Raw genomic sequence first — 26,409 nt, 5'->3', positions numbered from 1 at the left:
GAGAACAGGAAAGAGAAGGCGATCCTATGGCTGCAATGCGCAGGCGTAAAAAGGACCGTGGCACAAAAACACAAGATGTTTAACTCAAAGAGAAGAGGACAGGATTCTCCTGTCAAAAAGACCCGGCATGACTCTCCAGACATCTCTCCACCAAAGAGAAGTCGGAAGTACTCTCCGGATGTCTCTCCTCACAGGACAAGACGTCACGACTCTCCTGATGTCTCTCCTCCCAGGAGAAGACGTCACGACTCTCCAGATGTCTCTCCTCCCAGGAGAAGACGTCATGACTCTCCAGATGTCTCTCCTCCCAGGAGAAGACGTCACGACTCTCCAGATGTCTCTCCTCCCAGGAGAAGACGTCATGACTCTCCAGATGTCTCTCCTCCCAGGAGAAGACGTCACGACTCTCCAGATGTCTCTCCTCCCAGGAGAAGACGTCATGACTCTCCTGATGTCTCTCCTCCCAGGAGAAGACGTCACGACTCTCCAGATGTCTCTCCTCCCAGGAGAAGACGTCATGACTCTCCAGATGTCTCTCCTCCCAGGAGAAGACGTCATGACTCTCCTGATGTCTCTCCTCCCAGGACTAGACCTCACGACTCTCCAGATGTCTCTCCTCCCAGGAGAAGACGTCATGACTCTCCAGATGTCTCTCCTCCCAGGACTAGACCTCACGACTCTCCAGATGTCTCTCCTCCCAGGAGAAGACGTCATGACTCTCCAGATGTCTCTCCTCCCAGGACTAGACCTCATGACTCTCCAGATGTCTCTCCTCCCAAGAGAAGACGTCACGACTCTCCTGTTGTCTCTCCTCCCAAGAGAAGACGTCATGACTCTCCAGATGTCTCTCCTCACAGGACTAGACCTCACGACTCTCCAGATGTCTCTCCTCCCAGGAGAAGACCTCACGACTCTCCAGATGTCTCTCCTCCCAGGACTAGACATCACAACTCTCCAGATGTCTCTCCTCCCAAGAGAAGACGTCACGACTCTCCTGATGTCTCTCCTCCCAGGAGAAGACGTCACGACTCTCCTGATGTCTCTCCTCCCAGGAGAAGACGTCATGACTCTCCAGATGTCTCTCCTCCCAAGAGAAGACGTCACGACTCTCCAGATGTCTCTCCTCCCAGGAGAAGACGTCATGACTCTCCAGATGTCTCTCCTCCCAGGAGAAGACGCCATGACTCCCCAGACTTGTCACCACCAAGACAGTGTTCAGGAAAGTCAGAAAAAATGCAAAGTAAAGGTCAGTGATCCATTTAAATTGTAAAGTGGAATCTGGTGTGGCATATGAATAAAAGTAAAAAGCAGAGACCCATTTAACATGAGTTTTGAATTGAAATTTATTTTAAAGACATAGCTTGATCTAATAATAAATCTTTAATTTTTGTTCAAAAGGCATTACAAAATGAAAATAAGAAATTAACTGTGTCTTTGTCAGATTCAGCCTCCAACAAAAGCAAGCTCAGCTCATCCTTGTTAAGTAAAAAACGCTCACCGGATCCTCATCGGTCAGCGGTGGCTAAGAAGGGTCAGAATAGACATGATTCAGACTCGGATCCGTCTCCCCCGAGGAAAAGGCCCCTGAAGGGAAACGCCTCAGACTCCGACCAATCTCCCCCAAGGAGGCCCTCAAAAACTAAACGGGGCTCAGACTCTGACCAGTCTCCACCCAGGGGGCAGCCACCGAGTGGAAGGGACTCGGATGGAGATTTGTCACCACCTCGTAGGCCAGGCCAGTCACAGGTAAGCAGACTGTGTTGGAACAAAGATTAATGTCAAATCTGATTTCACTCAAATGTTATATTTTTCAATTGTCTTTTTTTTTTTTATAACCAGGGCCAAAGGATGCTATCTGGTGGAAAGGCAGGCCTGGTTTCTGTGGACATTCTAAGGAAAGAGCAAAAGGAGAACAGACGCAGAGAAAAACACAATCAGCCACTTGAAGGTTTCATCAACTTTTCTCTCTTAAGATTTTTTTACACCCATTGATTGAAGAGCTTCATACAGCTTTGCATCTCATTTCAGCTTATCATCTATATTGTCGTATTTTATTTAGTCCTAAAATTAAATAATGAAGTTTCTACATACTTACCCATTCATCCCCTTTGACCAGATGAATCGCGTAACGCTCAGACGATTTTCAGAGACAAAAGTGGCAAAAGCAGGGATCTGAATTCAGAGAGAAATGAACAGAAAAAGAAAGCTGGTGAAAAAGCGGCAACAGACGAGAAATACGCTCAGTGGGGAAAACGGTAAATGTGCATGATCATTTCAAATATCACAGTTTATGTGATTATATCCACATAAAAAATTATAAAAGTGGTTCAATGGTTTATGTTAAAATGTATGTATAGGTTGGCACAGATCCAGATGCATCACCAGAAACTTAAGGAAGCGCTGCGCGAAGCCCTTAAGCCACTTGAGGATCTTGACCGCATGTTGAGAGAACAGGAAAGAGAAGGCGATCCTATGGCTGCAATGCGCAGGCGTAAAAAGGACCGTGGCACAAAAACACAAGATGTTTAACATTACATATGTTTTATTTTATTTATGACTTTATTTTATTTCACCAGGTCAATCCTTGTAAGAAGCTTTTAAATAGCAGCAGTTTTGTTTTTGCTACTGTTTGTATTTTTATTTATTTGTATGTTTGTTTTGAGTTTTTGTAGAGAAACCTCGATATAAAGGCCCTGCTCCACCTCCAAACCGGTTCAATATTCCACCGGGGTACCGCTGGGACGGAGTTGACAGGTAGAGTTTGTGCATCGGTGACAGAGGAAAACTGTTGAGGACAGAACTGTAGTTTAATATTGAATGTTTTTAATACACACATCAGTTTGTCATTTTGCACATTAATGGTAAAGAAATTGTGATCATTTTTTTCCACGTCTATATTAAATTTGCGCCTAATTGAATGGATTGTCTTTGGCCTTTTAGCTTGTCGTATCATAATTAATAGGGTTATTTTATTTGTGTCTTGCAGGTCAAATGGTTTTGAACAGAAACGCTACCAGAGGATAAAAAGGGGCGAACCACCAACAGTGGCAGGTAAAGTCCTGCTGCTCCTTCATACCAGCAACAGATAAAGTTACTTATGCTCTCAAATCCTCCACTGTCAGCTTTAATCATCTAAATTAGTGTTTGCAAAAAAAGCTCAGTGGCAAAGGAAAAAAAGAAAGAAAGTTCAAACACTGAAAAGAGTAAAACAGAAATAGAAACAATGTCCTAGTCAAGAAATAACAAAAGGATTCAAAATTACCGTCATTATTTCTGATCTCGCTTTAATCTCGGTGCACATCACTAAATAAACAGACAGAAATAAAACTTTGTTTTGTTGTCACAAAAATCAGGTCTGTGTGAATGATTAATTGTCACTGCCATTACGCATATTTTATAGAATTTATATGCAAAGTAAACAAGCTGTGAAAAAGAGACCTAACTGGAAAGATTTCAGAAACTGTGAAACTTGTAAAATATGTGTACACACACACACACACACACACACACACACACACACACACACACACACACACACACACACACACACACACACGTAGGAAAATATTTAGTATACACATCCAGAAATGCATATACTATTATATATTGTACATATATTTATTAGTTTCAGATGTAGCCATTCTTGTGTTTTGCTTGTTTACATTATTGTATTTTGCACAACTCTGTTGCTTGTGAAGCTCGCACACAAGAATTTCACTCACATGTGCTGTACCAATGTACCTGCACATGTGATGTGACAATAAAAGTGATTTGATTTGATTTGATTTAACTGGAATCACTCCAAAGTAGTGGGTTAAAAAAGGGGAACAAGAGTCAACAGTCTACGTTTCACCCTTTTTAGGATTCCTCCTCTACCCGGACACACCTGCTAAGATGGAGACCACATCACGTGAGGCTTTCTGCTTCAGGCCTATCCCAGACCAAGATCCAGGCAAAGGTCAACAGACTTGGCTCACCCTAGAGAGTAAACTCATCATGTCTGTATAAAGATAAGACTCATTTATGATGGCACAGTGCACGCAAGGCTGTGGCTTTCTGTTCAGTGCATGTGTGTGTCTTGGAAATGGTTTGGGCAGTGTGCTATGAGTGAGAAGGCAGAGATGGTAGAGATTATAAAGGTGATTTTGTGATTAAAGCTTAGATTAAAAAAAAACCCTACACTGCCATTAAACTGAAAAACACTGTAATAAAGTATTTAATACCTCAAATAGAACATAAGAAAGACCATATAAGGTTAAATGTGAAAATGCTGTTATAGACACAGAGCATCTGGAGGAGTGATATTGTTTTCTCTGCTGTGCAGTGAAATTCCTGCCACTCTTACTCACAGACACAGGATTGGATTGCCCTCAGCAGTAATTATTTGTGTATGTGTTCCCGTGTCCTTCACACAGCTCTGCGACATCCAAAGCAAATGATTTATATTCATAAGAACATTTCATCTCATTTATGTATAAAGTATTATTCTCTCAAGATTAAAATGAAAAAAGCAAATAGTGTAATACATGTAGTATGATCAAGAAAGTAAGAAAGTTTATTTATGGAAAGTGTGATTACTGTTGATGAAATTCTGCCTTTAGCAAAGTTCTGATTACCCTTCAGCAGGCTGTAACACACAACAGGAATCTCACCATTCTCCTCCTGCATCCTCATGATAAACAGGAAGAGGAAACAGACGCGAGGACAGAGAAGTGAGAGGGAATGAGCAAGAAGGCAACCGTGATCACATGTCAGCAGCAGCAAAAAACGAACAGGAAACAGCCCAGATGCAGTCTCAGTATCAGAAAGACTTCCCTCCCCCATCCTCCTGCCACAGGAGGCGGACACCTGCTTTCCCGCAGCCTGACAACATTGGCATCAACCCTGCGTTCAGGTGAGAGCAGGTTTATCATCATCACAGTGTCCTTCATGTAGGGAGCAGCTACTCTGTGTCTGCGTGCTCTGATTCTTCTGATTCACAGGATCAACTTCAGCACGGTCCAAAGAGAGACTTACCCAGGCTGGCCCATCGTGAATGTCGGGTACGGTGGAAGGCAAAGACCAGCTAAGCATGACTTCTAAGTGGCAGTGGAAATCATCTTGCATGTTTGCATACATGCATGATTAATATTAAATGTCAAAGTCATATTTAACAAATGCTTGAAATTTGTCTTGTCCCAGCATGTATTCCCAATAATCATACAGTAATAAACACAAACCAGTGGAAAAAAGCCTCAGTTTTCAGTGTGTTTGACGTATATGTGTTTGCACTAACTTCATTGTCTCTTCGTATAAATAACACTACAATTGACAGCTTACTACTCAGAACATACTTGGAAATAAAAGTCAGTTCTGCCTCTTGTTTTTTTCTGGTACATTAGAGAATTACCTTTTAATGAAATAAGAGATTCATTTCCCGTCATCTTTCATATTGATGACTTCAGAAATACTTGTGCACAGTTTAAGAATCCACCCAGTGACCCATAACTGAAAGCTGATTGACCTCACTGGGCAGGACCGAGGATCAGATGGCTGAGTAAGAGCTGAGTAAGCATTTGATTCAAATTCCTGAGTTGCATGTATATGGAAAAAGGAGTAAATGTGTTTGAATACTGAGTTTTCTTCCCTCAAGTATAAATCTTGCACAACACATCATTACCAACTCTGAAAACAGGGGTCACATGAGGCTACACTGGAAAACAACCCAACTTGGGAAATCTTAAACATGTTGCAGCACTTTGACAAACAGTAACACCTTAGATTTCAAAACAATGACGAATTTTATTGTTTATGATATAATCTGATTTACTTTTTTTTTTTTTTAAAGAAATGGGGCTGACAATGTGCTCTTAAACTTATGCTTTTTTAAAAACAAAACAAAACTGCAAACTCATTTTACATTGCGAGTCACATATAGCCTTTGACCTTGAGTGGGCCGGACCAGCGAAACTTCCCTTTCTGTCAGTGAAAAGAAGTTTAACTATGCATTTAATCCCTGGAATATCTTAATATCAGAAAAAGAAATGCAGTTTTGTTTGTCTCAGTTTATCTACATGATAAACAACATTCTGTAGTAAATGGGGAAAAAAGTCTGTTGGGACTTAAATTGCAAGAAATAAAATTTGAATTGTATATGTGGGGTAATAATATTTATGATAACTGTATAAAAGTACAGTTCCGATTTCCCAAAGCAATCCAATTGGACTCTTAAGCAGTGATTCTGGCTGCTGGCGCTCATGTTTGACATGATGGATGTAAGTCTCATTTGGCTGGACACCACCCGTATTGTAATTTTTTCGCTAGAATAAAGACTTGTAAAAAAAAAAAACCCCCAACAAAACACAACAACCCTACTTTGTCATTCCTGAGACTTCCCTGAGAAGAACTGAATATGACAGCCACAGGCAGAGTCCTGATTACCATACAGTACAATCTGAAGAATATCAGCATACAAAAAAGTAACCTTTCACACAAACAGTTATCCAAGTCACACACTCATTCACTGTCCTCCTTTGAAAGCTGAAGTGCTGAAGTGCAGCCACATGCTTCATCTCCGGTCCCGGTGCCTGCTCCTGTCTCCGTGCCTGCGGTCATCCCACTCTCGGCCTCTGTCCCGGTCATCTCTCCTTCCTCTGTTGCCCCACTCTGCTGTTCTGTGTCGGTCCCGATCGTCTCTGGCTCTCCCGCTTGGTCTGTCCCACTCCCTCCCTCCACCACCACCACCTCGTTCCTGCACCGGGTCTACCCCGAGATTGATGGGTTTACGGAAAGGCCTGTCCCTGCCGCCGAACCGCAGCTGTCCGGATTCCTTTTTCCCTCCAAGCCCGCCGCCGAGCCGCCGCGGCACCCATCCTTTAAGAGTCCTCTCTTGCTCAAAATCCACGAACACTTCATGCTGGTCGACCACCAGCTTGTTGGCGTCCCGGCGGGCCCGGACCACAGATCGCTCCTCTTTGTACTCAATGAAGGCATATCCTTTGGAGAAACCCGTGACAATGTCCCGGACCAGCCGGAGCCGCTGGATGTCTCCGTACTTAGAGAACACTTTGTGTAGTTTATCTTCGGTGGTCTGTGGGTTCAAGCGGGACACAAAAAGCGTGAGCAGTGGGTCTCCAACGACGCCTTTGTTGGGCTTGTACCGGGCACCCATGGCCCTCCAGACCGCTCGATCATGGGGTTCCACGTCTGTGCCGTCGATGCTACCAGCTTTCAGCGGGTCGTACACCTTCGCTATCGGACTCCAGTCAGCCATTTTAAACTAGAACGATGGCACAGGAGACTGGCGGGCTTTACAAACAGTTTTCAGGGCTAATATTTCTCTGCATTAGTCGCCAATTACGCGTTAAACCACACCAGTACCGCTGAATCTATTCACTCTTCCAAGTGCATCAACAAAAACATTCCGTAATGAAACGGGGTCCAGTGTGTCACATTTTAAAGTCCCCCTACTCGCCCGACTAAGGATACTAGAGTTCCGCTGTGCTAAGATACTTAGACCAACTTAAAACTTAAATTAAAAATAGATAACGTAGATTAATTATAGCATCAGTCGACAAATTTGCAAGTATGAAGTAAGGTTAATTATTATTAATAATAAATAATACTTTTTATAAAAATAAAAAGTTTATAAATAAAACTTTTTATTCATTGCACAATACTGTCACTTTAAAAAAATTTTTTTTTTATATAATTACACCATAATCAATAGCATAGATAGTGACAGATTAAAGGCAATAGCATTGTTGTGTTATTAAGCCATTGGTCTAGCATGTGCAACCAGGACACCGATTCCTTGATTCTACAAATCATTCTTCCATAATTCTTTTTGACAGTGCTGGTGGAAAGTGCCTTAAAACTTTTACAGATGTTAGACTGAATCGGACATTGCTAGAAAAAATATTAGAGCCCAACCTGATTCCCTCACTGTGAGAGTCACAGCATCCTGTCAGTGTATGTACTCCCTGATTAATATGGCAAGGAATGACTTATTTGAATGCCGCTTTTTTCACATCTCTGTAGGTCAGTCTTTTTTAGCTACACCACAGAACTCTCAAATGTGCATTTATCTTGTACACAAAACCCTCACAGCTATACCATACCATCGACAGTCAGCTGTGGACACTCTCTTTCAGCATTTGGTTGCTGTGCACTACGTTTCATTTTGGAGTCATGAGGGACATGTCTCTATTTCTATGTCCAGGACCAAAATATGTTGGTTGTAACAAGCGGTTATTTGAGTTACTGTTGCCTAATAAAATGGGTGGTAAGTGTATAAAATTATCTAAAAAGACTGAATGTCAAATGCTATCCAAGTTACAGGTGCCTGAACACTCTTGGGACAATGCATTACAAAAACATTCTTTAATAAAACACTGAAACCACAACAGCTTCTGCTCCACGGTGAATAACTTCTTACAAAAATTGTGAACATGCTTCACTTCATTTTTCTGTACAGTTCCATCTGATACACATGGTACAGTATCAAAAGGGTTTGGAAAGGTGAAACAAATTCTTCTATGTAGTTTATTTAAAAAAGAACTTTTGCTGCGTAGATGCATCTAGTCTTGTTGTTCTAACAGCATAACAATTATACATAAAGGTTGAGAAGGTGTGCTCTTTAGCTCTGCTCCAGATTCATCATTTTCTGAAAGCCTTTACATATCCTCCACACTCCATTTATAGGCCGCTTCCTGCACAGCCTTTTTATCTGCCATCCTCTGGTAGCGTTTCTGTTCAAAACCATTTGACCTGCAAGACACAAATAAAATAACCCTATTAATTATGATACGACAAGCTAAAAGGCCAAAGACAATCCATTCAATTAGGCGCAAATTTAATATAGACGTGGAAAAAAATGATCACAATTTCTTTACCATTAATGTGCAAAATGACAAACTGATGTGTGTATTAAAAACATTCAATATTAAACTACAGTTCTGTCCTCAACAGTTTTCCTCTGTCACCGATGCACAAACTCTACCTGTCAACTCCGTCCCAGCGGTACCCCGGTGGAATATTGAACCGGTTTGGAGGTGGAGCAGGGCCTTTATATCGAGGTTTCTCTACAAAAACTCAAAACAAACATACAAATAAATAAAAATACAAACAGTAGCAAAAACAAAACTGCTGCTATTTAAAAGCTTCTTACAAGGATTGACCTGGTGAAATAAAATAAAGTCATAAATAAAATAAAACATATGTAATGTTAAACATCTTGTGTTTTTGTGCCACGGTCCTTTTTACGCCTGCGCATTGCAGCCATAGGATCGCCTTCTCTTTCCTGTTCTCTCAACATGCGGTCAAGATCCTCAAGTGGCTTAAGGGCTTCGCGCAGCGCTTCCTTAAGTTTCTGGTGATGCATCTGGATCTGTGCCAACCTATACATACATTTTAACATAAACCATTGAACCACTTTTATAATTTTTTATGTGGATATAATCACATAAACTGTGATATTTGAAATGATCATGCACATTTACCGTTTTCCCCACTGAGCGTATTTCTCGTCTCTTGCCGCTTTTTCACCAGCTTTCTTTTTCTGTTCATTTCTCTCTGAATCCAGATCCCTCCTTTTGCCACTTTTGTCTCTGAAAATCGCCTGAGCGTTACGCGATTCATCTGGTCAAAGGGGATGAATGGGTAAGTATGTAGAAACTTCATTATTTAATTTTAGGACTAAATAAAATACGACAATATAGATGATAAGCTGAAATGAGATGCAAAGCTGTATGAAGCTCTTCAATCAATGGGTGTAAAAAAATCTTAAGAGAGAAAAGTTGATGAAACCTTCAAGTGGCTGATTGTGTTTTTCTCTGCGTCTGTTCTCCTTTTGCTCTTTCCTTAAAATGTCCACAGAAACCAGGCCTGCCTTTCCACCAGATAGCATCCTTTGGCCCTGGTTATAAAAAAAAAAAAGACAATTGAAAAATATAACATTTGAGTGAAATCAGATTTGACATTAATCTTTGTTCCAACACAGTCTGCTTACCTGTGACTGGCCTGGCCTACGAGGTGGTGACAAATCTCCATCCGAGTCCCTTCCACTCGGTGGCTGCCCCCTGGGTGGAGACTGGTCAGAGTCTGAGCCCCGTTTAGTTTTTGAGGGCCTCCTTGGGGGAGATTGGTCGGAGTCTGAGGCGTTTCCCTTCAGGGGCCTTTTCCTCGGGGGAGACGGATCCGAGTCTGAATCATGTCTATTCTGACCCTTCTTAGCCACCGCTGACCGATGAGGATCCGGTGAGCGTTTTTTACTTAACAAGGATGAGCTGAGCTTGCTTTTGTTGGAGGCTGAATCTGACAAAGACACAGTTAATTTGTTAATTTTCATTTTGTAATGCCTTTTGAACAAAAATTAAAGATTTATTATTAGATCAAGCTATGTCTTTAAAATAAATTTCAATTCAAAACTCATGTTAAATGGGTCTCTGCTTTTTACTTTTATTCATATGCCACACCAGATTCCACTTTACAATTTAAATGGATCACTGACCTTTACTTTGCATTTTTTCTGACTTTCCTGAACACTGTCTTGGTGGTGACAAGTCTGGGGAGTCATGGCGTCTTCTCCTGGGAGGAGAGACATCTGGAGAGTCGTGACGTCTTCTCTTGGGAGGAGAGACATCTGGAGAGTCATGACGTCTTCTCCTGGGAGGAGAGACATCAGGAGAGTCGTGACGTCTTCTCCTGGGAGGAGAGACATCAGGAGAGTCGTGACGTCTTCTCTTGGGAGGAGAGACATCTGGAGAGTTGTGATGTCTAGTCCTGGGAGGAGAGACATCTGGAGAGTCATGACTTCTTCTCCTGGGAGGAGAGACATCTGGAGAGTCGTGAGGTCTAGTCCTGTGAGGAGAGACATCAGGAGAGTCGTGACGTCTTCTCCTGGGAGGAGAGACATCTGGAGAGTCGTGAGGTCTAGTCCTGGGAGGAGAGACATCTGGAGAGTCATGACGTCTTCTCTTGGGAGGAGAGACATCTGGAGAGTCGTGAGGTCTAGTCCTGGGAGGAGAGACATCAGGAGAGTCGTGACGTCTTGTCCTGGGAGGAGAGACATCTGGAGAGTCATGACGTCTTCTCCTGGGAGGAGAGACATCTGGAGAGTCATGAGGTCTAGTCCTGGGAGGAGAGACATCTGGAGAGTCATGACGTCTTCTCCTGGGAGGAGAGACATCTGGAGAGTCGTGGCGTCTTCTCTTGGGAGGAGAGACATCTGGAGAGTCATGAGGTCTAGTCCTGGGAGGAGAGACATCTGGAGAGTCATGACGTCTTCTCCTGGGAGGAGAGACATCTGGAGAGTCGTGACGTCTTGTCCTGGGAGGAGAGACATCCGGAGAGTACTTCCGACTTCTCTTTGGTGGAGAGATGTCTGGAGAGTCATGCCGGGTCTTTTTGACAGGAGAATCCTGTCCTCTTCTCTTTGAAGACAACTCGGGTGAGTCATGTCGACCTCTGCTTAATGAGCCAGCCTCTGTATCTTGATGTTCTTTTCCATTTCCTTCCTCTGTGTCATCATTTTGATCCACTTTTAGGAGAGGAAGTAAAACTATAGTAAACAACAGTCTTAACTTAATATTGCACAAATCCCCTCCTACTTCTGCGACTTCTTATTTACCTCCAATTGCTTTCCATCTGTTGCTGGTCCTAAAACCTTCCATCTGTTTCACTTCCTCAGGTCGATCATCAATCACCTCAGCAATCTGAACAGTTAACAAGAGATTAAGTTTTAAAACAGAACTTGTTGACATAACAAAATTACCCAAACTACAAGCATACCCATTTAATACAATAGATTAGATTTCAGCATTAAGTAAATGGCCTGTATTTGTATAGCGCTTTACTTAGTCCCTAAGGACCCCAAAGCACTTTACACGTTCAGTCATCCACCCATTCACACACACTGGTGATGGCAAGCTAAATTGTAGCCACAGCCGCCCTGAGGCGCACTGACAGAGGCGAGGCTGCCGGTGTTCCAGATCTACTGGCGTTTAGATCAACTGGCGTTAGTCGAACAGATGTGTGGCAGACTTCCGTTTCAGGAGCTGCTACCTACAGACTAGCAAAAAAACGCCAAATGTGTCATCTGTGACACTTGTGAGGTTATCTCAAACACACTCCGTCAGTCTTGATGCTGTTGAACAACAAAATGTTTAAAAATGTGGCGAGTTTACCTAGGGTTATCCTCATGCGCGACGCGATCGCGAAAACAGCAAACAATTAACACCATGCCGATGTTGTTCACAGGACAACAAGAGTAAACGATCGGGAGACTCTTGTTGTCGTTATCGTTCCCCTCACACGGTTTGTTTCTCCGAATTCAGCGTTTTTGCTTCACAACTAAAGCGAGCAGTTTACTTTGTGTGCACTAACATGGACTCGAGTCAACCAGTGCCACCACTGGCCAAGTGCCACAGCCTACAGCCAGATCAACTTGTGACACACATCTGCAGCACGTCTGAATTCGTTTCATGCACAATACCTTTCTGTACCTTTCAATTGTGTCTGTTTGTGCGTCATGCAAATAAACCTTTGAAATGAATGAAATGACACTAATATTTCACTAGTTTTGTAACATCACATGTCGTTACCGTAGTCTGTGTCTTTTCTCTGCGAACAAACATTTTAGAGTTGGTTGTTATATACAGTCTGTATAAGTGTGGTTAATCTAATAAACATTTGTAAGGAGATGGCAGTTACTGTGAATGTACAGCAGTTACACAGTGATTAGTAATAAACAGTCAGACAATGACCCTGACTTTCTCATTCAGTCTTGTAGATTGAATGCACCTTCTGTGGAAAGTGGTACCACACAGTGTGTGTGGACTTCCCCTGTGCAGAAGGCGACTACAAATGTTGTGCATGTTAAATAAACAGAAAAAAGTGATCCCTGTTGTCTTTGCTTACTGATTGTTTTCAGTGTTGACAAGCCACATTGCTGCCATTGCATCTTTCAACATGTTTGTGGGTAGATTTGGATGTACCAGGGGTAAGTGCAGCCACTCAGCCTCTACTCAATGTCATCATAGCAAGTTAATCTAGTAGTAGGCTATGGTAGGCTTGGTACTTGGCCACAGGTGGCAGCAGTGGACTGACCTCCATTTGAAACTGCTCCAGCTGCTGTGTGATAGTGGATCTGCTACAAATTGAAGATCATATGGAAGTTTTGGAAATTAACCCTTGTATTATGTTGAAAAACAAAAAAGTGACATTGATTTTGTTGCGGGTCATTTTGACCCATACTGTGTAAATCCACTCAGAATTGTCAAGAAACTGCAATAAAACAATAGCACCTTTATTTTCCATCAGATAAACATGTAGAACACAGACATACAACAGTGACTTTCCATAACTATTTTAGGAACAATTTGGTTTTTCGTTCTTACAAACACGTATTTTGAACTTGCCCAACGTTCTCAGTTTTTCAATGCTCAACATTTTCGATTTTGTCCACATGATGGACAGAATGTAACTGTGTGCTTTCTGCAGATGTACTTCTTGTATTTCTCACAAAAAGTGCTTGTTTTCAAACAGGAATCTTCCTAACTAAGATTTAAAACAAAAGATTTCTACGTCTCCTCCAGTCTCACAAACAGAACCAATCGACACACCTGAGTCACTGACTTTCTTATATCCACTCACTCTCACTGGCTCTGTTTATTACTAATCACTGTGTAACTGCTGTAAATTCACAGTAACTGCCATCTCCTTACAAATCTTCATTGGATTAACCACACTTATACAGACTGTATATAACTACCAACTCTCCAGCCATGTTGATGGATTGCCTATATTGGCTGGAAATATTAATTTCCAGAGAAAGGACACAGACAGACGATGCTTACAGGATGTGATGTGACAACACTAATGAAATATTGACGTGTCATATTTGTCCAAGGCGTATTTCATTGTTATGGAAAAAGAGAATATTAAAATCATGATGACCAATTGGAGCAGTGATTTCTATGACTTTGTGTATATAATTTGGAATTTTGTACAAATGTAGGCCAATAAGGAATATATGATATCATTTCATTCTTTTCAAACAGACACAATTGAAAGGTACAAATGTATTTTGCATGAAACACTGGGTTTAACAAAAACAACAACATTATCAGTACCCTCAGGTGAGGAAGTACCTTGTTCATGTGTGGTGGCAGCTGGGGACCTATGAAGCCAACACTGTTGTGAGGCATGGTGGCGATGGTGCGTGGGCTCACCACCGGCTGGGGAGATGCCTGACCAGATATGCCAGCGTTATGGTTCAAGTGGCTGTAGTCCCCAGTTTTTCCCACATCTGTGCACCTGATGACATGGAAAAAAGAATATTAACCATGACAAAGCATCAACATTATAACATTAGGTTATAATAATACATTTTCTACAAGAAAAGTGAGAATAAACATGTCTACATTATTAAATAATGATGGGAAAAGTTCTACTGAAGGAATAAGCCTAGAATGTTTAAAAATACCGATGTTTACTCACTTGATGTAGAAGAGGACATAGGCCTGCTGGTTGAGAACAGTGCTAATGTCACTGACTGACACGGACGAGTCATTCATCTGAAACCACTGCTCATTGCTGGCCTGTGAGACAGAATGAGAGAGATGTGACACAGCAGATTCAGTTTCTGAATTGAATTTGAGCTAAAAAGAAGAATCTTATGGTTATATAGGGGTCTTTTTTTTCTTTCTTTCAATGCATACAAAGTAGTTTTCTGCTGAAATGTGTTGTTTATGGTGTTTGTTTGTTTGTACTACGCAACAGCAGCATTCAAACAGATTCGGGCACAGCCAGTACCTTAATATAGCAGAAATAGTGTCCAGTATGACAACTCAATCCAGAGTGAACCAGCACAGCATACAGCCTGTAGAGCTGGGGCTCCCCGTGGGACTGCGACATGAAGGGCCGCAGATCCAGATGCTCCAAATACTTCACATCCTGATGACCACCAAACAAAAAAATTCAAACATTACATGCAAATATCCTGTTTTATAATAAAACAAAGCATCTGTCATGTATCTTTATGACTTAAGCAGACACTATTGGCCATTTGCCTTTGTGATTTTGCCTCCACTGAAGTCTGCAAAGCGTTTGAGTGAGATGGTGAGCACATTGGCGCTGCGATGGATTGTAAATCTTTTTGAGGCCGTTACCATTTTGTTGCACCTGAAGGAAACAAACATTCAGCTTGTTGACAAAAATCACACCTAAACACTAAAACTCATCATGGTTTGGCATCTCTTTGACTTACTTGGTGCATTTGTAAGCATTTTCACCACCCAGCTGTTCTGGCTTGACAAACTGCTCCAGAGCTTTGGAGACATTTGGAGCAGTCTATATGAACAGAGAGAGAGAGGAAAAACCTCACACTCCATAATGCAGAGAATACATAGTAGCAACGTCACTTTGAATGTTGTCCAATTACCTTAATTTCCAGAGTGACATCCAGAAAAGGGTCAAATGTATCTGAGACAGCTTTGCAGTTTAAACATTTAACTGAAACAGAAATCAGTGCTATGAGTATCACACAAGCTGTAAGACATAAAAAGACAAATAAAAGAAAAATAAATCAAACCTTAAAAAACAGTGACTTACCTCTGGATCTTAGGTACCCGCCAAACACTTGATGGATGAAAGAGGTTGCCTGCGTTTGCCTGTCCAATCTATAATAAAAAGATAAAGCACAAAAGTTAACTAATAAGGACAGTGCAACAATTAACTGACTGACCATTTATTTTTTAGCATTTTGGAACCAGACAATCACTTTACAGTATTCAAGTAGCAGAAAAGACAATAGGAGGAATTGGAGCACGATTAATTACTTAAGAGGCCATCTGCTGCTACACGGGAAGAATTGATTTGATGAGAATTGACACTTTAGGTTCTTAAAAAAATAAATGAATTAATAAATTATTTTTAGGAGTCTAACAAGAAGCACAACACTCAGCCCAGTGCATCTGTTAAACGTGTAGTTTTGGTTAAATGTGCACATAGACTTCGAAGCTCTATAGTAACACATAGAAAAACCTGGATTTTCTGAATTTTGCTGCTGCAATAATAGCACTAATGCCATTAGGGTGAATAAGAGATGACCTGAGGGGTTGAGTGCTCCTGCTCACACTGCTTACCCTGTTGCCTCAGAAGAAATCTATACTAGACACTAAGTCTGGCAGCTCTCTGCCATAATCCCAGACACCTGTTTTACTACACGTTTAAGCCGCTTCTGATCTTTTCAAGCCCTGTTACCAAAACAAGCTACCACACCCAGTGTAAGAATACTTTCTGTGTTGGAGCAGTCAAGTTCATTAAAAAACTTGATATAATAATGAGGTATTATATCAAGTGGCTTGCCTAGTATGTAAACTGAGGTGTCAGTCAGGCAAGAGACTGAGGAATCTGCATTTCTGAAAAATACTCTCAGCAATTGAAGCATTAATAGTTAAAAGGAACTAGTATAAACTGCACTTCCTGAAAAACAGGATAAAGGATTTATTTCATATTCTCCTACTGTCACGGTGTTACCTCTACGTAGCTAATTATGGATCTTACTACATAATAAAGTGCAAACACTGTCAAGCCCAAGTAAAAATATTTTTGTGTGTTTAACTTGTTTAGAATGCATGCAATGTAAAATGACACTCACTTGGTTCCAGGTAAGCAGGACCTTTGCATAGCATCCACTGTGCACCGCAGGAATTCATGAGCATCTTCCTGGCTTCCATAGCGGAAGTGGTTTGCAATCCCTGTGTGAGGGGAACGAGGAAAAACAGAACCAAAAAACAAAGCAGGAGGTGAATTATTGTAAAGGATACCACAGTTAAATGCAAGTTTACACTTATTTAAAAACAGAATTCAAAATCCCTCCAGATTATTTCCCTCCAAAATTACAAAAGGTAAACAGTCACACAGCGCCTCCTATCATTAAAATATAGGTAAACACTTTGCACAGAGCACAGCAACAACAGTCATCCACTTACACCCAAGCTCATTGAGTACACCAATGGGCTTAATGACATTCCCAGAGTTGGTAAAAACCTGAATGATGTGGTTTTGCATGGTACACATCATACAGAACCCTGGCTCATGACCTGCAGCAGAGACAGAGACAAAATACTGAGTGAGTAAGGAGTGATACAATGTGAGAATCAGCGCAGGACTGCGTAACACCACTGTTGGTGAAATAAACTTACATGTTTTGGAGTGCTCCCGCGTCAGCATGTAGTTTGCTAAAGGAGGGGTGTAGCTGAGACACTGCAGGGCTGAGTTGAGGAAGCAGGTGTTCCCCATGTTCTGGAGGCCTGCACCAATGAGGTGAACCTGGGCCCAATTTAGGCTGAGCCGATCTGGTGAGAACAGCACCTTCTGGGGCAAGTCAATTCCATCGCCACTGTTGATCACTGACACACAGAGCCACAATTATTACTAAAAATCTGTTTCAATACATTTTAAAAAGGAGATAATTTAATGCCACCTTACTTATACAACCACACACTGGCACATGGCAAAGTCATGTCAGGACATCACAGTAATAGCTACAACTATTAACAGTTATATAATGTGATTCTGGCCACTGTGAAAAACTCCTAAACAGCCTCAGGAAGAAAGATAGGACAATTTGCCTTCTCCTTTGTTTCTGCTAAACAAGTTGGGCTGCCGGTCTTTATATAAAAACAGCAATTGCATCACGAGCTGAAGTGACTGATCATGCAAAGCTGGATGCATTACATAACTGGATGAATGAACGGAGAAGGGAAGCAGCAACACAACACCCACAAAAGCAGTTGTCAAACTTGTGTGAAAGCAGAAGCAAAAAGATTAGCTGTACGTTACTAAAACCAATTCTGACAAATATGGGTAAATAATGGCTAAAAAGTGTGGTTCCATATTTGCTAAAACTGGTTGGAAAACTATTCTGTCTGACAATAAAAATCTTCAAACAGCTTAAAAAGACATTTTGAAAAAAAGCCAGGCTTTGCTCTGACCTTGGTCCTTGGGCTGGTCCTCAGAGGAGGGTGTACTCTGAGGACCAGCCCCTTGGTCCTTGGGCTGGTCCTCAGAGGAGGGTGTACTGTTGTACACAGCAGCTCCAGGTCCGAGTCCGGCTGACTCGTGGTCAGACTTTTCTGAAGATCTGTCAACTATGGTCATTGTTCATAGCTGCATTAGGAACATAGACACATACGTTTATGAACTGAAAACAAAACAAAACAAAAAAAACAACAACAACTCATTGTTATTTTGGAAAAAGGGAAAGGGAAAGAAAACTTAAATACTACATCAATCCTACACTGGTTAGGTAGCAGTACAGTGAGTTTGGACAACAACAACTAAATACAAAAGCCACATTAACAGATTATACCCAATTTCGCTGTGCAAAAAACTGCACAATGACAATAAAAAGCTCTAAGTCTCTTATAGCTTATAGTTAAATAACGCTATATTAAACACTGCCCTCATACCATCGCCTAAACTTTCAGCAAACAAGTATCAGAAATTGTGTTAGATTGGATGATTTGTTTACATTCAAAAACAGACTAGCATAAGTGAGAGCCAAATATTAGTTTTTGACCGTTTGTTTTTATTTGAATCATCTTGTCAGATTCCTTTTAAATAACAAACACCAGTAGACAAGAGTAACTTTCGACATCTAATTTAACTCTGTCCAACTAACAAACTTAAAATATCGACAAAAATTAGTGTTTAGAAAACTCAAGAGGGGAAATGCCAGATAACCCACTCGACCGAGGAAATTTCCAAGTCGGAAGCACGTTTACAACAGAAGCAGCTGTTCCCTCCCACCTGCTCTTACAGAGTGGCTCACATTGGCTAAATGACGGCTGCTAGGCCTTTAACACGCAGCGTCGCAAAACCTCAAGAAAACACACAAAAAACCCTGATCATATCAGACGGAGAGCAAGTTGAGAGCTTACCAGTCTTGTCGATTTCCGAGATGGACTGACGCGCACTTAAAGAAGATGCAAAAACCATGGAAACCACATAAACATATTTGTACATTAACATAAAGCTGTTGTACACACACACATATGAAGAGAGAGAGAGAGTATGCATAGTATGCAAACGGCTACCAAACAGCCATCATAATTCGTCATACAATGAGAACAGAACAAATCAACAATTGTTATAAACACTGAAAAGTTATAAACACTGAAAAGAGTAAAACAGAAATAGAAACAATGTCCTAGTCAAGAAATAACAAAAGGATTCAAAATTACCGTCATTATTTCTGATCTCGCTTTAATCTCGGTGCACATCACTAAATAAACAGACAGAAATAAAACTTTGTTTTGTTGTCACAAAAATCAGGTCTGTGTGAATGATTAATTGTCACTGTCATTAAGCATATTTTATAGAATTTATATGCAAAGTAAACAAGCTGTGAAAAAGAGACCTAACTGGAAAGATTTCAGAAACTGTGAAACTTGTAAAATATGTGTACACACACACACACACACACACACACACACACACACACACACACACACACACACACACACACACGTAGGAAAATATTTAGTATACACATCCAGAAATGCATATACTATTATATATTGTACATATATTTATTAGTTTCAGATGTAGCCATTCTTGTGTTTTGCTTGTTTACATTATTGTATTTTGCACAACTCTGTTGCTTGTGAAGCTCGCACACAAGAATTTCACTCACATGTGCTGTACCAATGTACCTGCACATGTGATGTGACAATAAAAGTGATTTGATTTGATTTGATTTAACTGGAATCACTCCAAAGTAGTGGGTTAAAAAAGGGGAACAAGAGTCAACAGTCTACATTTCACCCTTTTTAGGATTCCTCCTCTACCCGGACACACCTGCTAAGATGGAGACCACATCACGTGAGGCTTTCTGCTTCAGGCCTATCCCAGACCAAGATCCAGGCAAAGGTCAACAGACTTGGCTCACCCTAGAGAGTAAACTCATCATGTCTGTATAAAGATAAGACTCATTTATGATGGCACGCAAGGCTGTGGCTTTCTGTTCAGTGCATGTGTGTGTCTTGGAAATGGTTTGGGCAGTGTGCTATGAGTGAGAAGGCAGAGATGGTAGAGATTATAAAGGTGATTTTGTGATTAAAGCTTAGATTAAAAAAAACCCTACACTGCCATTAAACTGAAAAACACTGTAATAAAGTATTTAATACCTCAAATAGAACATAAGAAAGACCATATAAGGTTAAATGTGAAAATGCTGTTATAGACACAGAGCATCTGGAGGAGTGATATTGTTTTCTCTGCTGTGCAGTGAAATTCCTGCCACTCTTACTCACAGACACAGGATTGGATTGCCCTCAGCAGTAATTATTTGTGTATGTGTTCCCGTGTCCTTCACACAGCTCTGCGACATCCAAAGCAAATGATTTATATTCATAAGAACATTTCATCTCATTTATGTATAAAGTATTATTCTCTCAAGATTAAAATGAAAAAAGCAAATAGTGTAATACATGTAGTATGATCAAGAAAGTAAGAAAGTTTATTTATGGAAAGTGTGATTACTGTTGATGAAATTCTGCCTTTAGCAAAGTTCTGATTACCCTTCAGCAGGCTGTAACACACAACAGGAATCTCACCATTCTCCTCCTGCATCCTCATGATAAACAGGAAGAGGAAACAGACGCGAGGACAGAGAAGTGAGAGGGAATGAGCAAGAAGGCAACCGTGATCACATGTCAGCAGCAGCAAAAAACGAACAGGAAACAGCCCAGATGCAGTCTCAGTATCAGAAAGACTTCCCTCCCCCATCCTCCTGCCACAGGAGGCGGACACCTGCTTTCCCGCAGCCTGACAACATTGGCATCAACCCTGCGTTCAGGTGAGAGCAGGTTTATCATCATCACAGTGTCCTTCATGTAGGGAGCAGCTACTCTGTGTCTGCGTGCTCTGATTCTTCTGATTCACAGGATCAACTTCAGCACGGTCCAAAGAGAGACTTACCCAGGCTGGCCCATCGTGAATGTCGGGTACGGTGGAAGGCAAAGACCAGCTAAGCATGACTTCTAAGCGGCAGTGGAAATCATCTTGCATGTTTGCATACATGCATGATTAATATTAAATGTCAAAGTCATATTTAACAAATGCTTGAAATTTGTCTTGTCCCAGCATGTATTCCCAATAATCATACAGTAATAAACACAAACCAGTGGAAAAAAGCCTCAGTTTTCAGTGTGTTTGACGTATATGTGTTTGCACTAACTTCATTGTCTCTTCGTATAAATAACACTACAATTGACAGCTTACTACTCAGAACATACTTGGAAATAAAAGTCAGTTCTGCCTCTTGTTTTTTTCTGGTACATTAGAGAATTACCTTTTAATGAAATAAGAGATTCATTTCCCGTCATCTTTCATATTGATGACTTCAGAAATACTTGTGCACAGTTTAAGAATCCACCCAGTGACCCATAACCGAAAGCTGATTGACCTCACTGGGCAGGACCGAGGATCAGATGGCTGAGTAAGAGCTGAGTAAGCATTTGATTCAAATTCCTGAGTTGCATGTATATGGAAAAAGGAGTAAATGTGTTTGAATACTGAGTTTTCTTCCCTCAAGTATAAATCTTGCACAACACATCATTACCAACTCTGAAAACAGGGGTCACATGAGGCTACACTGGAAAACTACCCAACTTGGGAAATCTTAAACATGTTGCAACACTTTGACAAACAGTAACACCTTAGATTTCAAAACAATGACGAATTTTATTGTTTATGATATAATCTGATTTACATTTTTTAAAAAGAAATGGGGCTGACAATGTGCTCTTAAACTTATGCTTTTTTAAAAACAAAACAAAACTGCAAACTCATTTTACATTGTGAGTCACATATAGCCTTTGACCTTGAGTGGGCCGGACCAGCGAAACTTCCCTTTCTGTCAGTGAAAAGAAGTTTAACTACACATTTAATCCCTGGAATATCTTAATATCAGAAAAAGAAATGCAGTTTTGTTTGTCTCAGTTTATCTAAATGATAAACAACATTCTGTAGTAAATGGGGAAAAAAGTCTGTTGGGACTTAAATTGCAAGAAATAAAATTTGAATTGTATATGTGGGGTAATAATATTTATGATAACTGTATAAAAGTACAGTTCCGATTTCCAAAAGCAATCCAATTGGACTCTTAAGCAGTGATTCTGGCTGCTGGCCCATGTTTTGATAGTGCTGGTGGAAAGTGCCTTAAAACTTTTACAGATGTTAGACTGAATCGGACATTGCTAGAAAAAATATTAGAGCCCAACCTGATTCCCTCACTGTGAGAGTCACAGCATCCTGTCAGTGTATGTACTCCCTGATTAATATGGCAAGGAATGACTTATTTGAATGCCGCTTTTTTCACATCTCTGTAGGCCAGTCTTTTTTAGCTACACCACAGAACTCTCAAATGTGCATTTATCTTGTACACAAAACCCTCACAGCTATACCATACAATCGACAGTCAGCTGTGGACACTCTCTTTCAGCATTTGGTTGCTGTGCACTACGTTTCATTTTGGAGTCATGAGGGACATGTCTCTATTTCTATGTCCAGGACCAAAATATGTTGGTTGTAACAAGCGGTTATTTGAGTTACTGTTGCCTAATAAAATGGGTGGTAAGTGTATAAAATTATCTAAAAAGACTGAATGTCAAATGCTATCCAAGTTACAGGTGCCTGAACACTCTTGGGACAATGCATTACAAAAACATTCTTTAATAAAACACTGAAACCACAACAGCTTCTGCTCCACGGTGAATAACTTCTTACAAAAATTGTGAACATGCTTCACTTCATTTTTCTGTACAGTTCCATCTGATACACATGGTACAGTATCAAAAGGGTTTGGAAAGGTGAAACAAATTCTTCTATGTAGTTTATTTAAAAAAGAACTTTTGCTGCGTAGATGCATCTAGTCTTGTTGTTCTAACAGCATAACAATTATACATAAAGGTTGAGAAGGTGTGCTCTTTAGCTCTGCTCCAGATTCATCATTTTCTGAAAGCCTTTACATATCCTCCACACTCCATTTATAGGCCGCTTCCTGCACAGCCTTTTTATCTGCCATCCTCTGGTAGCGTTTCTGTTCAAAACCATTTGACCTGCAAGACACAAATAAAATAACCCTATTAATTATGATACGACAAGCTAAAAGGCCAAAGACAATCCATTCAATTAGGCGCAAATTTAATATAGACGTGGAAAAAAATGATCACAATTTCTTTACCATTAATGTGCAAAATGACAAACTGATGTGTGTATTAAAAACATTCAATATTAAACTACAGTTCTGTCCTCAACAGTTTTCCTCTGTCACCGATGCACAAACTCTACCTGTCAACTCCGTCCCAGCGGTACCCCGGTGGAATATTGAACCGGTTTGGAGGTGGAGCAGGGCCTTTATATCGAGGTTTCTCTACAAAAAATCAAAACAAACATACAAATAAATAAAAATACAAACAGTAGCAAAAACAAAACTGCTGCTATTTAAAAGCTTCTTACAAGGATTGACCTGGTGAAATAAAATAAAGTCATAAATAAAATAAAAAATATATAATGTTAAACACCTTGTGTTTTTGTGCCACGGTCCTTTTTACGCCTGAGCATTGCAGCCATAGGATCGCCTTCTCTTTCCTGTTCTCTCAACATGCGGTCAAGATCCTCATCGTCACGGTGACGTGCCAGTGGCTTCTGGGCTTCGTGCAGCGCGTCCTCAAGTTTCTGCTGATGCATCTGGCTCTGTGCCAACCTATACATACATTTTAACATAAACCATTGAACCACTTTTATAATTTTTTATGTGGATATAATCACATAAACTGTGATATTTGAAATGATCATGCACATTTACCCTTTTCCCCACTGAGCGTATTTCTCGTCTCTTGCCGCTTTTTCACCAGCTTTCTTTTTCTGTTCATTTCTCTCTGAATCCAGATCCCTCCTTTTGCCACTTTTGTCTCTGAAAATCGTCTGAGCGTTACGCGATTCATCTGGTCAAAGGGGATGAATGGGTAAGTATGTAGAAACTTCATTATTTAATTTTAGGACTAAATAAAATACGACAATATAGATGATAAGCTGAAATGAGATGCAAAGCTGTATGAAGCTCTTCAATCAATGGGTGTAAAAAAATCTTAAGAGAGAAAAGTTGATGAAACCTTCAAGTGGCTGATTGTGTTTTTCTCTGCGTCTGTTCTCCTCTTGCTCTTTCCTTAGAATGTCCACAGAAACCAGGCCTGCCTTTCCACCAGATAGCATCCTTTGGCCCTGGTTCTAAAAAAAAAAAAAAAAGACAATGAAAAATATAATAACATTTGAGTGAAATCAGATTTGACATTAATCTTTGTTCCAACACAGTCTGCTTACCTGTGACTGGCCTGGCCTACGAGGTGGTGACAAATCTCCATCCGAGTCCCTTCCACTCGGTGGCTGCCCCCTGGGTGGAGACTGGTCAGAGTCTGAGCCCCGTTTAGTTTTTGAGGGCCTCCTTGGGGGAGATTGGTCGGAGTCTGAGGCGTTTCCCTTCAGGGGCCTTTTCCTCGGGGGAGACGGATCCGAGTCTGAATCATGTCTATTCTGACCCTTCTTAGCCACCGCTGACCGATGAGGATCCGGTGAGCGTTTTTTACTTAACAAGGATGAGCTGAGCTTGCTTTTGTTGGAGGCTGAATCTGACAAAGACACAGTTAATTTGTTAATTTTCATTTTGTAATGCCTTTTAAACAAAAATTAAAGATTTATTATTAGATCAAGCTATGTCTTTAAAATAAATTTCAATTCAAAACTCATGTTAAATGGGTCTCTGCTTTTTACTTTTATTCATATGCCACACCAGATTCCACTTTACAATTTAAATGGATCACTGACCTTTACTTTGCATTTTTTCTGACTTTCCTGAACACTGTCTTGGTGGTGACAAGTCTGGGGAGTCATGGCGTCTTCTCCTGGGAGGAGAGACATCTGGAGAGTCGTGACGTCTTCTCTTGGGAGGAGAGACATCTGGAGAGTCATGATGTCTTCTCCTGGGATGAGAGACATCAGGAGAGTCGTGACGTCTTCTCTTGGGAGGAGAGACATCTGGAGAGTCATGATGTCTTCTCCTGGGATGAGAGACATCAGGAGAGTCGTGATGTCTTGTCCTGTGAGGAGAGACATCCGGAGAGTACTTCCGACTTCTCTTTGGTGGAGAGATGTCTGGAGAGTCATGCCGGCGTCTCCTCAGAGGTGAGACATCTGGAGAGTCATGCCGGGTCTTTTTGACAGGAGAATCCTGTCCTCTTCTCTTTGAAGACAACTCGGGTGAGTCATGTAGACCTCTGCTTAATGAGCCAGCCTCTGTACTTTGATGTTCTTTTCCATTTCCTTCCTCTGTGTCATCATTTTGGTCCACTTTTAGGAGAGGAAGTAAAACTATAGTAAACAACAGTCTTAACTTAATATTGCACAAATCCCCTCCTACTTCTGTGACTTCTTATTTACCTCCAATTACTTTCCATCTGTTGCTGGTCCTAAAAACTTCCATCTGTTTCACTTCCTCAGGTCGATCATCAATCACCTCAGCAATCTGAACAATTAACAAAAGATTAAGTTTTAAAACAGAACTTGTTGACATAACAAAATTACCCAAACTACAAGCATACCCATTTAATACAATAGATTAGATTTCAGCATTAAGTAAACGGCCTGTATTTGTATAGCGCTTTACTTAGTCCCTAAGGACCCCAAAGCGCTTTACACGTTCAGTCATCCACCCATTCACACACTGGTGATGACAAGCTAAATTGTAGCCACAGCCGCCCTGGGGCGCACTGACAGAGGCGAGGCTGCCGGACACTGGCGCCACCGGGCCCTCTGACCAGTGGTGTCCCAAATCATCAGGCGCATTTTTATTGTTTAAAAGAACCCCTCATATACAGGAACATATATAGCATATGTTTCCGTAATCATTTCAACTGAATGAATGGATAGGTTAGCCAGGTAGCTAGCTAACGTCATCTTACCACCGGAGCTTCTTCTTCATCCTCTTCCTCAATCTCCGTCTGCTGTGTGACCATCTGTTTCCAATCTATGTCATCGTCCACTATTTTAAGTCTTGAATCAAAGAAGTAAACACGAGTAAGTTATTACATTAGGCAGTGAGGAAAACAGCGCTGCACAACAACAGAGTTGTTAACTAGCTTAACGGCTAACAAATACAGCTAAATCTGCGGCAAAAGTCGACTAAACCGTCGCCACCGGCTCACCCCTTCTCGGGAACCTTGCGCCGCTTCTTTTTTGCCTTTCCTTTAGATTTCAGGGAATCATCGTCGGCTGATAAATAACGTTTTAGGTACTCAGCCTTGGAGAGTTCCTGTCCTTTCTTACTGCCTGTGGAAGCAGCCATCATTGTGTTGTTAGAAACTA

At 41.0% G+C, this 26,409-nt stretch overlaps 4 protein-coding genes and 1 pseudogene across 6 annotated transcripts; 2 read left to right on the top strand and 3 right to left on the bottom strand.

The window, feature by feature from the left end:
* The first annotated feature begins 7 nt into the window (after positions 1–7).
* On the top strand, positions 8–5,229 carry LOC146700133 (uncharacterized). 2 transcript variants are annotated; one of them, XM_085470208.1, is made up of 8 exons: positions 8–1,246; positions 1,442–1,746; positions 1,840–1,948; positions 2,673–2,754; positions 2,987–3,051; positions 3,863–3,985; positions 4,684–4,894; positions 4,983–5,229. In XM_085470208.1, the coding sequence occupies exons 1-8, from the start codon at positions 76–78 to the stop codon at positions 5,080–5,082; spliced, it is 2,166 nt and encodes a 721-aa protein (XP_085326334.1). In that variant the 5' UTR covers positions 8–75; the 3' UTR covers positions 5,083–5,229. The 2 variants fall into 2 exon arrangements, with proteins under 2 accessions (XP_085326334.1, XP_085326333.1); XM_085470207.1 differs by lacking the exons at positions 2,987–3,051; positions 3,863–3,985; positions 4,684–4,894; positions 4,983–5,229 and adding an exon at positions 2,117–2,255 and having other exon boundaries at positions 2,358–2,734.
* A 527-nt stretch (positions 5,230–5,756) lies between these two features.
* LOC146700132 (U11/U12 small nuclear ribonucleoprotein 35 kDa protein pseudogene) lies at positions 5,757–7,656 on the bottom strand (annotated as a pseudogene).
* A 686-nt stretch (positions 7,657–8,342) lies between these two features.
* Positions 8,343–18,991, bottom strand: LOC146700131 (uncharacterized). The gene is made up of 19 exons (XM_085470205.1): positions 18,927–18,991; positions 17,979–18,153; positions 17,187–17,393; positions 16,974–17,084; positions 16,640–16,739; positions 15,592–15,659; positions 15,422–15,492; positions 15,248–15,330; positions 15,051–15,162; positions 14,794–14,934; positions 14,479–14,579; positions 14,130–14,295; positions 11,609–11,693; positions 10,490–11,518; positions 9,989–10,293; positions 9,787–9,895; positions 9,480–9,618; positions 8,981–9,377; positions 8,343–8,748 (listed from the first exon to the last, which is right to left on the bottom strand). The coding sequence occupies exons 2-18, from the start codon at positions 18,142–18,144 to the stop codon at positions 9,206–9,208; spliced, it is 3,165 nt and encodes a 1,054-aa protein (XP_085326331.1). The 5' UTR covers positions 18,145–18,153; positions 18,927–18,991; the 3' UTR covers positions 8,343–8,748; positions 8,981–9,205.
* Positions 18,992–19,800: 809 nt separating this feature from the next.
* Positions 19,801–21,439, top strand: LOC146700130 (uncharacterized). Its single transcript, XM_085470219.1, has 3 exons — positions 19,801–19,944; positions 20,635–20,845; positions 20,934–21,439. The coding sequence occupies exons 1-3, from the start codon at positions 19,854–19,856 to the stop codon at positions 21,031–21,033; spliced, it is 402 nt and encodes a 133-aa protein (XP_085326345.1). The 5' UTR covers positions 19,801–19,853; the 3' UTR covers positions 21,034–21,439.
* Positions 21,440–21,712: 273 nt separating this feature from the next.
* bud13 (BUD13 homolog) lies at positions 21,713–26,409 on the bottom strand. 2 transcript variants are annotated; one of them, XM_085470209.1, is made up of 10 exons: positions 26,250–26,409; positions 26,007–26,097; positions 25,486–25,570; positions 24,874–25,395; positions 24,373–24,677; positions 24,165–24,279; positions 23,858–23,996; positions 23,574–23,755; positions 23,341–23,422; positions 21,713–23,108 (listed from the first exon to the last, which is right to left on the bottom strand). In XM_085470209.1, exons 1-10 carry the CDS (start codon positions 26,390–26,392, stop codon positions 23,015–23,017), a joined length of 1,758 nt encoding a protein of 585 aa, XP_085326335.1. In that variant the 5' UTR covers positions 26,393–26,409; the 3' UTR covers positions 21,713–23,014. The 2 variants fall into 2 exon arrangements, with proteins under 2 accessions (XP_085326335.1, XP_085326336.1); XM_085470210.1 differs by having other exon boundaries at positions 24,165–24,273.

The sequence above is a fragment of the Copadichromis virginalis genome, linkage group LG10 (genome assembly GCF_057382275.1).
Source record: "Copadichromis virginalis isolate Kocher_CV1m ecotype Utaka linkage group LG10, C_Virginalis_male_GT1.1, whole genome shotgun sequence".
Taxonomy (NCBI): domain Eukaryota; kingdom Metazoa; phylum Chordata; class Actinopteri; order Cichliformes; family Cichlidae; genus Copadichromis; species Copadichromis virginalis.
Note: the sequence above shows the minus strand (reverse complement) of the source record. Positions and strands in the feature narration are given on the sequence as shown.

Coding starts and splice junctions, on each gene's coding strand:
- LOC146700133 (XM_085470208.1), top strand. CDS start 76: ATGTTTAACTCAAAGAGAAGAGGACAGGATTCTCCTGTCAAAAAGACC. Junction 1,247..1,441: donor AGAAAAAATGCAAAGTAAAG/GTCAGTGATCCA, acceptor TGTCTTTGTCAG/ATTCAGCCTCCAACAAAAGC. Junction 3,986..4,683: donor GACTTGGCTCACCCTAGAGA/GTAAACTCATCA, acceptor CATGATAAACAG/GAAGAGGAAACAGACGCGAG.
- LOC146700131 (XM_085470205.1), bottom strand. CDS start 18,144: ATGACCATAGTTGACAGATCTTCAGAAAAGTCTGACCACGAGTCAGCC. Junction 14,580..14,793: donor ACTATTTCTGCTATATTAAG/GTACTGGCTGTG, acceptor TCTGTCTCACAG/GCCAGCAATGAGCAGTGGTT. Junction 9,896..9,988: donor GTAGGCCAGGCCAGTCACAG/GTAAGCAGACTG, acceptor TTTTATAACCAG/GGCCAAAGGATGCTATCTGG.
- LOC146700130 (XM_085470219.1), top strand. CDS start 19,854: ATGGAGACCACATCACGTGAGGCTTTCTGCTTCAGGCCTATCCCAGAC. Junction 19,945..20,634: donor GACTTGGCTCACCCTAGAGA/GTAAACTCATCA, acceptor CATGATAAACAG/GAAGAGGAAACAGACGCGAG. Junction 20,846..20,933: donor GGCATCAACCCTGCGTTCAG/GTGAGAGCAGGT, acceptor TCTGATTCACAG/GATCAACTTCAGCACGGTCC.
- bud13 (XM_085470209.1), bottom strand. CDS start 26,392: ATGATGGCTGCTTCCACAGGCAGTAAGAAAGGACAGGAACTCTCCAAG. Junction 26,098..26,249: donor CGCAAGGTTCCCGAGAAGGG/GTGAGCCGGTGG, acceptor CTTTGATTCAAG/ACTTAAAATAGTGGACGATG. Junction 23,109..23,340: donor CGCTGGGACGGAGTTGACAG/GTAGAGTTTGTG, acceptor TGTGTCTTGCAG/GTCAAATGGTTTTGAACAGA.